Source organism: Nilaparvata lugens, chromosome 13, assembly GCF_014356525.2.
Source record: "Nilaparvata lugens isolate BPH chromosome 13, ASM1435652v1, whole genome shotgun sequence".
Taxonomy (NCBI): domain Eukaryota; kingdom Metazoa; phylum Arthropoda; class Insecta; order Hemiptera; family Delphacidae; genus Nilaparvata; species Nilaparvata lugens.
The window spans coordinates 26,068,824-26,085,040 of NC_052516.1; the positions used below are offsets into that span (position 1 = coordinate 26,068,824).

Below are 16,217 nucleotides of genomic sequence, written 5' to 3' on the forward strand. Positions count from 1 at the left end.
CTGTCTATTATTACTGTTTTGGCCAGGTGAGAGTGTGAGAACGGCACAGTATGATTGATTGAGTACTTTACTTATGTAGATTACAATATATACTGGCTTATACACTTTACAATAGCTTATAATACAGCAAAATTATAGATGAATTAACTAAATATAAATTGAGAAAATGATTATGTATATGATATGAAAAAAAAACAATTTGTAATAACTATAGATAAAATAGATAATATTGTTATGCATCTACATAAATTGGCGGAGCTTTGGACATATCAATGTCCATTCTTCGGAAAGATTATTCAAAGTATCCTTCCCACTAACTCTCTACCAAAAGTAGAGAGAGTATGATGAGAGACTACCAGCGTCACATAGCTTCACAAAAAACAGCTACTAGGACTATCGGCTTCAGTTAACAGTGAAATTTGGAACATAACACCCAATACTATGGGATATCTTCATATGCTATCTTTTTTCTATGGTTATATCAACACAAAACAACATATTTTTCAAATAAAAACAAAATTGTTAGCTCTTGAAACACCCTTCAAGGGGCGTTTACATTATTCAAGTTTTTTTTAATGTTTGAGTTAAACGGGTGACTTTGAAAACTTGAAGCCAAGTTTACTTGATTCAAGTTTTTATAACCCCAAATGTACATAATTATAAATTAGGAAATCTAATAAATCTCAAACTTTTCTCCCCACTTTTAATACCTTTCTAGCATCATAATTTTCTGTTTAGTTGTTTTTATAAAATCTACATCGACTAACAACAGTTTTTATCTCATTTTCCCATTTGTAGTTGGATTGTACCTTCAAGATTCAAGTTGAATCTAGAAGTCAAACATGATCAACATCTACAAAACTTGAAGAAAGGTCTACATTAGTATAGTGGATTCAAGTTTCTGTTCTTGAAAATTTGACTTCAAGTTTGCAAAATGCAATAATTTTATATAAAAAATTATAAGGTGCACCCCACTATCGAGGTCCCTCTGTATCACAAACATAGACAACAAATAAAATATAATAGAATACTGTACTCACAGGGAATGATATGTCAATGAAAGGCTGCACCTCTTGGGGATTACACAGATTATCTAGCACACGGTTCAGTCTGGCATCAGTGTCAGTATCAGTATCAGTATTACAGTCCGTGTCCATAGCACCATTCCAACTCAGTCCAGCCAACATATCGATCATTTCTGGACATGGCTTCCCTGCAAAATCAAACAAAATTTGATTCAGATTAGGAATGATTCCTCAAATATTTGAGCTTGAATTAATTAGGAACTGATGTATTGGAACGGCATAAGAAACAACGCCTTCTTAGGACCAGACCATATAAAGGGCCGGTTTCCGAGCTCGGGATTTGGCTAAGTTCTAGAATTTAATCAGCTGGAGAAAGAAAATTGGCTTTCCGAAACGGGGCGTAGTCGTAGTCATTGTCAAAGTCAAGTTTGAATTAAATTTCAAAAAACTGGAAAATAAAACACAAAATGAAATAAAGAGAAAATAGTGTAAAGTTTCAGCTATTTTGAATTATTTAGAAATGTTTAATTTCGTCAAGGAAAAACGTTCCCAATTATAGAAATGAGAAAATAAAAACTACAACTACTGTTATAAAAGCTGCGACTACGCCCTGTTTTGGAAAGCCAATATTCTGACTCCAGCTGTTCAAAGTCTAGAACTTAGTTAAATCCCGAGCTCGGGAACCGGCCCTAAACAGCTGGAGTCAGAAAATTGGCTTTCCGAAACAGGGCGTAGTCGTAGTTTCTTATGATAATCTTTATTTTCTCATTTCTATAATTGGAAACGTTTTTCCTTGACGAAATGAAACATTCCTAAATAATACAAAGTAGCTGAAACTTTACACTATTTTCTCTATATTTTATTTTGTGTTCAAAAAAGCTGCGACTACGCCCCGTTTCGAAAAATCAATTTTCCGACTCCAGCTGTTTGAAGTCTAGAACTTAGCTAAATCCCGAGCTCGGAAACAGGCCCTAAGTGTTGAGTTAGTTACCATCTAAAATTCACAGTACATTACTAAATTGATTAGTTGAAAGAAAGGTTAAAACTATATTGGTTTATTCATTTCATTAACTCATGCACAAAATCAAAAAAATGATTGCAAGAAAAACAACAGACTCAATCAATTTAGTTGGTTATTTGACTATCTCAATCAACAGGTTGGTTTATGTGAGTCTCTAAGCCAGGTAAACATGTTAGGAAGATATTACCATAGAGAAACAATAGCGTAAGTAGATATCCCATGGTATAGGGAATTTATGTCGCAACTTTTACTGTTATCTCAAGCCGATTACTGTCGATTATTCTCAATTTTTACTGTTTTGTTGGGGTGAGAGTGTATGAACGGCATAATTTGAGAGACTACCAGCGTCACACAGCTGCATGGGAAAGAACTACGTGTACTATCGGCTTGGGAGAACAGTAGAAGTTGCGACATAAACGCCCTATACCATGGGATATATACTTATGCTATGAAATGAAAACACAAATTGAACACATGTTTACACAATGAAAACACATATTACACAGTCAAGATATCCCAAGAAACATTTTAAATAAAACTACAAGAAGATGTTAACGTAAATCAACTTTGTCAGTTAGATTCAATTTACAAATCAATAAATGTTTAGAATTGAAGGAACATAACATTTTCCATACATTGAAAGAAAGCACTGACTTTAAGGTTAAGACAAACTAACCAAATTCTGATGGTGAAGAACAATAATTTAAAAACATTTTAAAACATGAGTTTGAAAACAAGGTAAGAAGACAAGGCAAGGAGGGTGAAATCAAATAATGTATAATGAATAAAGTAGAAAAAACTCAAACTGTGATTTCGTAAACCTGCCTACTGAAAGATGATTTCGAACGTGATGTTTTGACTGTGAAGCTTAGCCTATTGCCAAAATGAAATGATGTGGTTACATTGTAATTACTGTTTCATACTTTTGTCCGAGACGTGATCAACCATTGAGTTACACAGAAGCAGAGTAAAGTCAATCGACAGTCTGCAGAGGATCTTTTCAGCGTCACTTGATCGTTCGTAGGGTTGGCTGCTGAAAAAATAAGAAAAATCACGTTTTTTATACAAATAATTACAAAATATTTTTGGATCCGTTCCAATCATAACACATAATGAATTCATAAACAAATTTTATCAATATTGCTCTTGATTTAGACTACATTCATCCTACAATAACTACCGTATTTAAATTCGAATACAATATAACACTAGAATTAATAAACCTGCAATATATAATTGGAATAGCAGAGTGTTTTTTTATATGATCAACAAATATATAACTTATACATGGATCATATAATTGGAATAGCAAAGTATTTTTTTATATGATCAACAAATATATAACATATACATGGATCTTGACAAGTAGGTCGAGTACAAAGGAAAGTGTTTTTTTACAAAGCTAAAATAACGCAGAGACAACAAAAAACAATGTCTAACACTTTCTCATAACTTAAGCTGTTGGCTGTTCCAATAATAATCATGTTTCAGGGTGTTTCAGAGAAACGGGAAATTTTTAAAGTTAAATAATTTCAAGAAAAACAAATCTTTAAATAAAGTTTTTCATATCATTCAATAGTAAAAATAATGCCATTTTTGAATAAATAATACCGTAACATTTATTTTTTGAAGATGACATCTTGCAGGTATGTTCCTTTTCTACGCAAACATTCCTGTAGTCTCTTCATCATATTGTCCATGGTTTGACGTAACATTACAACTAGAATTTGAAATCGCTTCTCGAATGTTGGCTTTCAATTCTTCAGGAATGTTTGCATAGAAAAGGAACATACCTGCAAGATGTCATCTTCAAAGAATAAATGTTACGGTATTATTTATTCTAAAATGGCATTATTTTTACTATTGAATGATATGAAAAACTTTTTTTTAAATATTTTTTTCTTGGAATTATTTAACTTTCAAAATTTCCCGTTTCTCTGAAACACCCTGTATAAAAAATTATATTTATATGAATTAATTCAACTATGGAATGCAGCATTATGTATCTTATGTTCACGGAATAATATTTTGTTTAAGAATTACATTTCCAAAAGAGCTACAAAGTTTTAGGATGAATGTTACAACTTCAATATCAAGTTATATTAAAAACAAACTAGTTATAGAATGTTAAAATATTAAGTGAACTTGACAATCAACTTTCAAGTTCTTAACAGCTAAGGCCCGGTTGCACAAAAGCCTGTTAAATTTTAATAATGATTTAACGAGAACCAATCAGATGAGGCTTATCCGTGAAGAAGTCTTCTCTGATTGGTTCTCTTGGGAATTTAGTCACAAATTAAAATTCAACAGGCTTTTGTGCAACCAGAGATACATTTTCAAGTTTTATTTTTAAATTCATTGAAAACGATAAGATGTAAGTCCACTGATAACAACTTTCTGAAGATTACAATTGAATGAAATCATATATTTTTTAAAATTACATCTACTACTTATATCAAGTGAGCCAAATAAATTTAGTCTATTGCCAAACATAACATCATAATATTTGAATATTTTTTGATATTATTAAATAAGGTTACCTTATTTATTCTCTCCCTATGATTTTGATGCTTATTGTATGAATCAATAAAGAATATTAATTTTAAAAAATCTACTCACCCAAACAACAAAACCCCTAGAGGATAATGAACCAGGCCCCAATGCTCTTTCAGAAAATTCTCCAATGTAGATACAGGCAGCGATTGCTCGATCCAGAAATCAAGTGTCTATCAAATACATTTGATACATAAGTAAATGATACAAAAGTAAATTATGATACATATGAATATGATACAGAGTAAGTTGAATTAAATGAGAATAATCTCTGTTGAACAGTTTAAAACAGAATCTGTCCAAATTTCATCCGTTCGTGTAAAACATCTGCATTGTTGTATTTTCTATGTTCAATTATATTCCTTGTCACTACAAATAAATTTTTATGCAACTAAACCCTCATTCTTTGTATAGTTTAGACTAGAAACTATGAACCTACAAAGTGTTACTCTTCTAAATTTAGGGCCAGACCATATTAACCATTTTTAGAGGCGGCACGGCCGAATGCTCTCCGATTGGGTTGGCGCCTGGAAAAACACCTGACCAAACGCTTAATGTGGTCTGGCCCTTATTCCTAAAATAAATTTGTTTCACTTCATTTATTTATTTAGAAACAAGCACAATTCATATGAAATGAATGGGAGAGGACAACAGGTTAAGCCTGTTTTATGACTGATGTGTATTTCTTGAAAAAAATATGTTTTATCCATTAGGTTATAAATTTAATAATTATACTATATAGGTACTATTTTTGCAATGTTACTATAAATGAAGTCATTCTATTCTATAGTTGTAAATTATAAGGTTGTAGAAATGAATTGTACAATATTGCTAGACAAGCATTCTCATATTTCTGGTCATAAATAGCGTTATAGGAATGAATTTGATTAAAAAATAGAGAGTCAATAATGCTAGACAATATATTTCATATTTCGGGTTAAGAATAATATTATAGAAGTAAATTTTATTGAAAAATAGGGAGAAATGAAATTCAACTAACGAACAACAATTATAAACAGTGTTTACAAGTTTATGTTTCTTCAATGGTTCCAAATTTTCATAAATAACTCAATATTATTCGTTACAAGTGGTAATCTAGTGGAATATTTCTAATCAATTTATTAATTCAAGCCATCTAAATTCAAAATTTATAGTTTTCATGTTTATTTTGGACTAAAATTTTATAAAAATTGTACACGTGAAATTTTTACCTGATCATGGATTTTCTCACCTATAACTTTTTTCAGTTTTGGGCTTTGAGCCTGTTGCTCCTTTTCCAATCATTCATGGTTGAGAATTATATTGTATCTATCAATGTATAAAATAAGTAGATAAATATAAATTTCGAAGAAAAATAGCACAAGGGCTACCTTATTATTTTATCTACCAATGTTATTACATTAGTGTCATTTGCATTGTAAATAAAAAAATTAACTAAGAACAAACCAACTAACTACAGGCGAACAAGTGATTTTCAGTTATGCCAGTGCATGGTCTCATTTCCACGTTTCACCTCTTGTGCTTTAGTTGTTACTTGATAGTGTTAACAGGAGAGTCATTATAATAGGTCCAAGGTACATGTTGTTGCAAACTTTGTAATCGTTGGATTTTGTGGAGGAAATAAATTTAATGAAACACTAAAATCTTCTCTAGAAATATCACGACTCTATTGAAAAATTACATACCTGTTTCAACACCTATGGTGGCTTATTCAGTGTAAAAATAAATAAAAAATTTCACACTGAAGATAACACCATAGGTGTTGAAACATGTAAGTATTTTCTTAATAAGTGATATTTCTAGACAACATTCCAATGTTTCATTATTAATAAGATTTATTAAAAATTTAGTTATATTTAATATCACTACATCTCACCAACAAAGGTATCAGGGATAAATTTTAATTGAAACTATAGTGAGGTCCACGTTATAATGGCAGTGTTTGATTAGCAATGGTGCTATCCTTGTCTATCATTCAACAAAGCGGATAGCGCTATCTCTTTCTCGCTTTGCTCTGTTGCCAGATCTTCTTCCAAAAATGTACAATTAATAACTAATTAACACAATATTTCATCCTTATTATGAAATTATTGAAAAATATAATTTCAAGCTAAATAAAATATAATTGATTATTTTCGACGAGAATGAACAGTTAATATTACATCAATAAACCTATAGAAGGCATTGACAAGATTGAGGATCGGCAACGTTGTTATCCTATATATTTCTCCACTGCCATTATAACGTGGACCTCACTATAGCAAGTCCACTAACCTGATAAAGGATATCCCTGATAACAGGCACCGGACTATCTGCGTACTCCTTCAGGTAGGACGCCACCACACTTACATAATTGTCAATAGAAGCCCTATAGGCTTTCTCCGCCGACGAAAAATCGCCACCAACCGACCCAGAAGACGCGACCGACGATTTGTCATCCGGCATTTTAGCGTCCGACATTATTTTGTCGTCGGGCAATTTTTCGTCGTTGAGTGTCGCTGTCGACTCGTAGGAGCTCTGCTGCACCAGCGACGACTGTCGACGTCTGTGTGTGCACGCTCTGATGCCTTCCTGGCAGCAACTAAATGTCTGATTGGTGGTGGATGTCGTATGCGTGTCGGATAGCGGCGTTTCACTGCCCGACTCAAATACATCGTCGCTCAGCGAAGGTGTGTCGCTTGTCTTAGCGGTGTCCTGAGCAGAAAAAAATTTAGTGATACACAAATCATAGAAATAATTAGAAAAGGAACAACAGACGAAATCCAGAGCTGTTCCTTTCCCAAATTTTATTAAATACTAGGAAGTAACCCGCGCTCCGCAAGGGTCTAATTAAACACTTGACAAACTGAAAACTTGACGTGAAAAAATCTTGAACTTAAAATAGGTTTATAAGCATCCTCGGTAAATTGAGAATCCATAAACAAAATTTTAAGTTAATCAGTCCAGTACACCAGTAGTTCAGACGTGATGATGCATCATTCGTGAAATTGCAATCTTGTGCGTGTATAAGCCAATTCTTTACTTTATTATATTATAGATCACAATTTATAAGTCTGAAAGCTACAGGCAAACGCACACACCAACAGACGGTCGTGTGCAGTCAGACAGAGGAAGAATTCCCCCCCCCCCCGGTGACCAACTGTCTGAATATGACTGGTGACGTCTGCATGCAGACGTTTCATTATTTCTACTTAAAGGACATTTACCAAACCCTCTTAAATTGTCAATGTTTTGAAGGCTGAGAACAGCATTATTTTATCTTGTATAGTTTTTCAAGGAAAACAAGGAAGCCATACAAATAATGAAGTCCTTGTACAATATAAGTATTTGCAAAGCTAATTTGCGCCCGGAACAGACAGTATGTTAGAACTAGACAATATGTCTAGTGTATACACTAGAATTTGGGAATATTATTTAAACTTGCCTTTCCCTGTTCCCACGGAATTATGCTGAGACTACACGTGGAACAGTCGTCTCGGTGGTAGAGAGAGAACATGATTTGCGTTGGAAAGAAGAGTTCAGAACCCATTTGACAGAACCTATAAATTTGATACAGTACCCAAACCCAAATGATTGATAAAGTATCCTTACAATTTGATACATAGCCCAAACATTTGATACAAAACCCACATAATATTTGATACAGTATCCTTTTATTTGATTCAGTATCCTTACACTTTGATACCGTATCCTTTCATTTGATACCGTATCCTTACAATTTGAAACAGAACCCATATATTTGATACAGTATCCTTAAAATTTGATACAAAACCCATACATTTGATACAGAACCCATATATTTGAAACAGTATCCTTACAATTTGATACAGTATCCTCATATTTGCTACACTGACCGAGTCCTGCGAGCAGCTGGACATCTCCTCGGTGCCACCCTGCACGGCGAAGGTGTGTATCTCGCTGTCATCCGTGGTGTCGTCTGTGGTGGAGTCGTCGATGGTGGGCAGTATGACGTGGTGACAGGTGCGGCACTGGCGGGGCTCGTGGATGCGCATCACCACCTGTTCACCACCGAGCATCACCACCTTCCGAGTGGTCACCGTCGCCGATGTAGGGCTCGACGAACTGGTCTCCGTGTCTTCCGAACCTTCAAACAATTCAAAAATAAAAATTCTAATCATTTTTCAAATTCTAATCAAAGTTCTTTATTCTCTAAAACACATAATGGTTCCACTAAACAATGCATTTTTATTTTTGTCACATCCACATAATTTATTAGATTTGTACGCAGGACTACATCTTCAGCTGAAAATGTGCTGGTTTCAATACAGAACTGCAAGTACTGTGTAGAAATCTAACAAATTAATGTGGATGTAACAAGAATAAAACTGTGTTTTTTCAATTATGGAGATATTCCACAATATCAATTCCTATTCAACAAATCTTATCATGCAAGGTTTTTAAGCAATGTGCCTGTAATATTGCCTGTATATTACTGTGTTTTTACTGTATATGAATAAATCTAAGAAACAGTAGTTTTAAAACGGATGCTCACATATCAGTATCAGTGAACGTATCTGGTACAGTGAAAATATAATACCTAGAAGTTCTGATCAGACTATTCCCATTAAGCTCGGCCGATCTAGTATGAGTAATCCCATTAAAATTTAAGGTTATAATTCTCATGGTTTCAGACACTTCACTGATACTGAATCCGCTTAAAAGCTGGATTCCTACACACTTGTGATTCTCTTATTATAAGTTTAATAGTAATAATAGTGAGGAATAATATTCTTACTGTACCGGACAACTTCATTGATGCTGATATGTGGGAATCCGTATTTATTATATTGAAGATATATAAAGTCAAAAAGTCTATCAAACACTTTCTGCCCTTGTCAAATAGAGTTTTACTTTTACAGTTGAATGCACAAGGAAGGCTGCAATATCATTCTGAATGTGTACGTTCTGTGTACAGTAAATTGTTCCAGTTCCAATCGTAAATTGTTCCATCATCCATGACTAGTGCAAAATGTTCCCATGGGACGCCATTTCAAAATCGTTGTTTCAACCTTTTGGCGCGCACTTATAAAGTTGATTTACAACAAAATGTGTCGTTTACTAGCTGCGTGAATGAAGAAAGGCTGTTTTACAAACTTAACGTCTAGAAAAGTGTGCGTGCATTTCTTTCATTCCATTACTGAAGGTAAACTCCCAAATTTGCTATAGAGAAAAATTCATTTAACGAATGGTTATTAAACATAATCTTGTTGGTTATGTATTCTATGGCTATGCTATGGTAAACAAGCTATCAGCGCATGCGCAGAGAAGCAAGCAGACTACAAAATTCAATTGACCAATGAGAACTCGGATAGTTGGAGCTGTAACAATTTACCAGGCTTCGACTGTGGGGCAGGAACTTGGAACTGGAACTGGTTTTTTGGTACAGAATCTGTCAAAATTCTTCCCATGGGACGCGGAACTTTTTACCTGGTGAAAAGTAAATTCGTATGGCTTTTGTTGGTGGGGAGTCCCTTGCGGGAAGGTCCCACCCCCTGAATATATAATTTAAGCCGTCAATGGGCCTTACGACTGTCATACTTCAGCCGGGACCGACAGTTTAACATGTCCATCCGATAACACGGGAGTGATCTGGTTAAAAAACTTTTGGTATTGAGAGGTTTTGAACCCGGGATCTCTATGCTGCTGTGCAGGCACTCTATCCACTAGACCACCGATCTCTTACCTGGTAAATTGTGAATCGGACAATTTACCACATTCTTTGTACACAGAACGGTCCCAATGATGTCAACATCATTCAAAAAACACTGAATTACCTTCGGTGGCATCAGTAGTAGTGGTGACAGTAACCGTGACGTCATCGTCCTCAACGTTGGACGTTGTGTCCGTTGACGTTTTATTAACGGGCGTGGAAACGGTTGAATCGTTAACAGCTGCAGCCGCCGCAACCGCTTTCAACCGATAACGCAACGCTCTATCAACGTGACCGTCCAGTGCGAATAGTTTCGAAGCTGTGCACCAATCTTCAAGTTCCAGGCACTGTAAACGTGAAAAAACTAGTAGAAAACGAGTTATCTAGTAGATAGAAAAATTAATAGTTAAATATTGTTATTATCATCTTGTATTGTTTGATGTGATTTTGATGTTGAGACATTTTCAATGTTTTTACAAATAAACAAGTTTAAAATTTTCAATGAAAAACTAATTTAAAAACATTATTTATAAATTGAAAAGCAAGAAACCAGTTCAGTTTGTTAACTAGTTCAGTTTAATATCACGTTGATTTTTCAAGTTTAAAAACATGATAAACTAGTTTTAAAACAACACAAAGTTGTTGGAAGCATAACTAGTTGAAAAATGTTTTAGATTGTTGGGAGCTCGTTGGATAAGTAGATGAAACATCAGATTTTTGGGGAACATGTTAGTTGTTGCATAAAAACTTATTTTTTGTTAAGAAAACATGTAAAATGAGAGTCGCTAGCAGCTAAATTGAACAACTTTTAGAAGTTGTTTAGTACGAAGAATCTTTCAAATGTTTCAAATTTTTTTAAACTAAATTAAATTCAAATAATATGTGTCCAAGATTGTAGCTTAAAAAATATGTAAACTTGATGTTCATCAATTGAAGACTTAACAAAATTATAAACTACTTTAATAGCCGGACAAATAACTGACCTTATTCAGGATTTCCGTCGAATTATAATAGCCCCTATACTGATGCAACGCATAATGCAGAGTTCTCAATCCATGAGGGGGGCTCTCCATATCAGCCAATGGCTTCACTCCATTCTGGTACATTTTTACTGACGATTCCTGAAAATTAAAATGAAAAAGCAACATTTTACTAAATCATACATTAAGAATTTAAGATATAATTCAAAGTAATAACACAAATGTCATTTACTTGTTCTACTTGTATTGTAAAGTATTGTATTGTTATGTTTGGGCTGCAAGAATTATTGTACCCTGAAAATTTTATAGCCTAATTATGTATAATTTTGACGAAAAAACATAATTCAATTCAATAGTTCAACGTTTGAGTCTCTCGATAGCTTCCATGAGTATTTAAACTAGTATCTGGAATTTAACTTATCAAAATACATTTAAATGTAGGAAAGATTCGTTGGATATGAATATTTATATAACGTCTCTATCCAATTGATGTGAAACATATTGGAGAACTTATAGTGCTATCATTTTTTAATGTTACAGTAGTACCCAATTTCTGAAAAAGAAGTGAATTTATTGAAATAAAGTTAACTTTTTTTTGGTAGTGGCTTGGATCTAACATTGGGAAATAGGACGTCTTTCAGTGTAGCGTAGCTAAGTGTGAAGAGACCATTAGACTACATTGATTATGATATTCCGCTTACAAATATAAACAAACAATTAAATAGTGATTACTAGTACATCTTCATGTTGTTTTCTTCAAGACATGACTAGTTTCGGTTATCACAAGTGTCAATTGTACTTTTAACACTTGATAATTGCGTTATCGGCCGATACTAGTCGTGTATAAAAGGAAAAGGTACCTATAGCACAGAATAGGTACAGAATGGAAACTTGTAATCAAACGCCTATCTAACCATGCTTTTTACATGACACAAATACTAGACACGTCACGTGACCTTAGGAAGTTCCAATCCTGGTCTTCTGATTGGCTCGTGGCAGTGAACGAGATTAATTGATCCGGATCATTAAAGTGATCCGAACCTACCATCAATACTATTACAATGCGGCGCTTCCTAACAAGATGGCGGATTTTTGCGTCAGGGTACTAGCCAAGTTTCCATACTGTATGTATACTGTGCCTATTGCTCCAATTTAATTGCATTTTTGTCATAGTCATTCAATTTCAGCTGTTTTCCATGCATGAAATCAATCCGGTAAACAGCTGTTTGCAGAACAAATAAACATATGATTCTCATTACAGCATACTGTACTGTAATGAAACCATATTTTTTCTTTACAGTCGAGTATGTTTCCTAGCTCCGAAATAGGAACAGCAAAACTGCTACAAAAAACCTCCTTCAGCGCTCCAGGTGGAAGTTTTGTCAATTTCAACAAAATTCCTGATTCGGAATTTGTAAACTAGGTTATGTTTATAGAATGCATGTAGTAACGTCAGCACCAGCAGGTAATGTTTTCTATTTCTCAATATTATTCTTCTTTAGATTATTATGACAAAAAAAGTGTAGCCTATGTTACTTGGACGTGAATGGCCCATATGAATAAAACCAGAGTAAATGCTCATGAGCAAGAGCATGGAGCATAAGGTTTTGCTCATGAGCAAAAGGTAGAAGCAAAAGCATTTGCTCATTTTTATATGAATAAGCTTTACCTTATACTCTTACCTTATGCTCCTGAACTCTGGAGCAAATGCTCACGTATTTCAAAGATTTTTCATTAGCTGATTCGCTTTTGTAGCCTTACTTTGTTTTTATAGCTCACGGAAGCGCTAAATATGCAAGTAGGGTGCACCGCTTGTGTTTGCGTCGTCTGCTTTGTTTTCTATTTATGAATAGTTTTAGGTTAGTTGAGTTTAGAATTTTGAAATAATAGCGTGAAAAAATAGCATCTCTAAAATAATCTTCAGCATATTCTTATAATATCAATAACATTCTTATAATCATCTACACTCTCATCTTCTTAAATGCCTATTTTCTATTTTGTGACGGATATCTTTATAACAGGTAACATCTTTTGTATTTATTCTTTTGTAGGGATAGTGGTGATACATATCATGGTTGAATCTAAAAATTGTTTTATAGTTGTCAACTATTGGTTGTGATCGTATCTGGAATAGTTTCCTCTTCCTCATATGAATTAGTTGAGCCATTTTACAATGAGCAAAAGGTGATAAGCTGCTCTAGACTAGACTCACCTTTTTTGAAGCATTTGCTTCAAAAGTTGAGCAAATGCTCTAGTTTATTCATACAATTTTGAGCAAAAGCTTTTACTTTTGAGCAAATGCTCAAAATATTTTTTTGATGAGCATGAGCAAAAGGTTTTGCTCACATTTATACATAGAAAATGAAGCAAATGCTCCATATTTTAGAAGTATAAGCAAATGCTCAACTTTATTCATATGGCCCAATGTCTTTTGCAGTGCTCGAATGAAATTCTAGTCGAGGCTAACGCCTCGACTAAAAACATCATTCTCGCCTGCAAAAGGCCCCTTCCCGTCCTTGTTACGTAAGGTACTATTCCAAGTAGCCCTACTGAGATAAATAATTGAAAAACTTAAAAATACAGACAACTTGGAATAAGGATAATACATTGACAACTTCATTTCATTGATATCAAGGAATTGGATACACAATACGGTGAATTTAGAATGAGGATGATACACTGACAACAATAAATCAGATTACTTTAGTAACTACTCTAAGACATGATAAGAATTCCAAATGATTGTAAAAGTATCTCACCCCAGAATCGTACAGTTCATAAGGAGGCAAACCAGTGATTTCCTTGGGTGAATCAGCTGTGTTCAAAGAGCCATGGGGCAGTTTTATGATTCGTTTTGATGTTTTCAACAGAACCATTCCTGTTTTTGTACTATCCTCGATTGGAGCTCGTCCCAACTGCAAAATAATTATACTGAATTACACTCTTAAGAGAAGATTATACACATAATACATTACAGTCACATACTAAAAATAATGATTGTTAATTAAATAGGATTAACATTGATATAGGTACTCTGGAGAATATAATCAAATACTCCGGAGACTTCTGCAAATATTGAAATTTATAGGAGGAAAATCGAATATTGAATAACTTTAATCTCACACATTTCTTCGATATTTGGTATAAATAGCTCATTAAGACGTCTGACACAGTGTTTGGTGAAATGTAGTGACTTATTCATAATGAAATAAAATCAAAGTTTATTAATCGAAAACAAATACAATACAAATTAGAATACTATAACATTCAATACAATTAAAACAATGAAGTTTTATGCATTGAATAATTTCTTAATAGGCAAAGATAATTCAATGAATAAATATACACCACACTATAAATTATATGTGTTGGGATATAAGTTATTAGTTGCTTGTTGCGTGTTATAATTACTATTTACAAACTTCATTTAGTGATATAGGATTGAAGTTTTTTATATTTGAGTTAGTAAAAATTTATAATACAAACAAAATTATGAAATTAGTAGTCTATATAAGGTTGAAAACATAGTGGATAATTATGAAAACACAAAGATATTGTCAAATATCACGATTTTTTTGAGGACATATCTTCGTGTTTTGATTAGCTAATTTAGATTTAGAACATGCTTCTCTCAATAATTACAATCAAGAATTGGATAAATTTAATGCTTTATTACCTGGCCGTTCACATTGGATCCCCAAGCCCTCACTCTGCCATTGGATTCCATGCACAACGTGAATTCACCCCCACAAACCACATACTGTACATCTGCTTCAACTGGATCACCTACAAATTGACAAATACATTTACAATTTAAGTAAATTTCCAACAAAACGTAGTCAATGTAAATCAATGGAATAAGTATGCTAAGTTAAGAGTAATTCATGAATAAGCTTCAACAGGATCACCTACAAATTGTAGATGAATTTAAAATTTCAATTAATTTTTTACACTATATAGCCAATTTAATTAATCGATCAATGTAATAAGTAGTGTGACATTAATATAAAAATGAAATCAATATATAAGTTCCCGGTCTACAATAACATGACACGATATTCCTACATTTGTTCAACAGGATCACTTAAAAATTGAAATTTTGCCAATAGTTACTACAGTACCGGTATTATTAACAACTACAATACAGTATTATAGTTCTGCCAACTACATTAGTATTATTCTGTATTACAGTATTATAAGAAGATTTTGATCTTTGGATAATGTCAATCAAGCTTTATTACGTCACTACTTATTTATTATATGCATATAAAAGTTATAATAAACTTGCCAATATTGATTTGAGTAGGATGCAGTGCCTCCTTGGTTCTAACCCCATTACCCAGCTGTCCATCCAGATTCCTGCCCCAAGTATGCACTCTTCCATTGTCAGTCAGCAGAGCAGAATGATGACATCCGCAACTTATCTGTTCAATATAAAAATAAATTTAGAAAAAACTTCAAAATTATTAGTTGCGCTCCTCGTTCAGTTCGTATTTCTTTCACTTGAGTGCGTCGCGCTCACTAGCCGGTAGGCTGTTTCTTTCAGTTCAGTCTCGCTTTGAAATAGCTTGCCTCGAGTCGGGAATTGGATTTTCGTCGATCATTCCCAGAAGAAAATCGTTCTTCAAATTATTATTTTTTCGTTAGTGTTAAATCGTACACCATAAACCTACGTTTGGAAGAGTGTTTGCCAAACTCCCTTTAGTTGAAAGTTTTAAACTATTATTTTTCGATTGGAAAGTTCACCGATCTATAGTCTTTAAAGACATTGTAAATATCTCGTCAGAAATATATGTGCAACGTTATATGATGGAAGCCGAATTTACCAACAGTAGATGACAATTAAGCTTGCCTTTTCACCATCCTTGATTCATCTCCTACCTCGGGGACACCTGAATACCTTACCTGGGAGTTGTAAGCTCAATAATATAAATATTACATTAGGTACTCTGCAGATTTTCGGTGAG

The 16,217-nt window shown here is 33.6% G+C and overlaps 1 protein-coding gene across 1 annotated transcript in view; it reads right to left on the reverse strand.

Moving 5' to 3' along the window:
- LOC111057898 overlaps positions 1–16,217 on the reverse strand; it is a 106,435-nt gene that overhangs the window by 4,976 nt on the left and 85,242 nt on the right. The window contains exons 27-36 of the mRNA XM_039440403.1: positions 15,539–15,669; positions 14,927–15,036; positions 14,010–14,165; positions 11,254–11,391; positions 10,395–10,617; positions 8,454–8,704; positions 6,874–7,293; positions 4,666–4,772; positions 2,970–3,079; positions 1,041–1,213 (exon numbers count right to left, since the gene is read on the reverse strand). Coding sequence (XP_039296337.1) covers positions 1,041–1,213; positions 2,970–3,079; positions 4,666–4,772; positions 6,874–7,293; positions 8,454–8,704; positions 10,395–10,617; positions 11,254–11,391; positions 14,010–14,165; positions 14,927–15,036; positions 15,539–15,669 — 1,819 coding nt within the window. The remainder of the gene's footprint in view (positions 1–1,040; positions 1,214–2,969; positions 3,080–4,665; positions 4,773–6,873; positions 7,294–8,453; positions 8,705–10,394; positions 10,618–11,253; positions 11,392–14,009; positions 14,166–14,926; positions 15,037–15,538; positions 15,670–16,217) is intronic.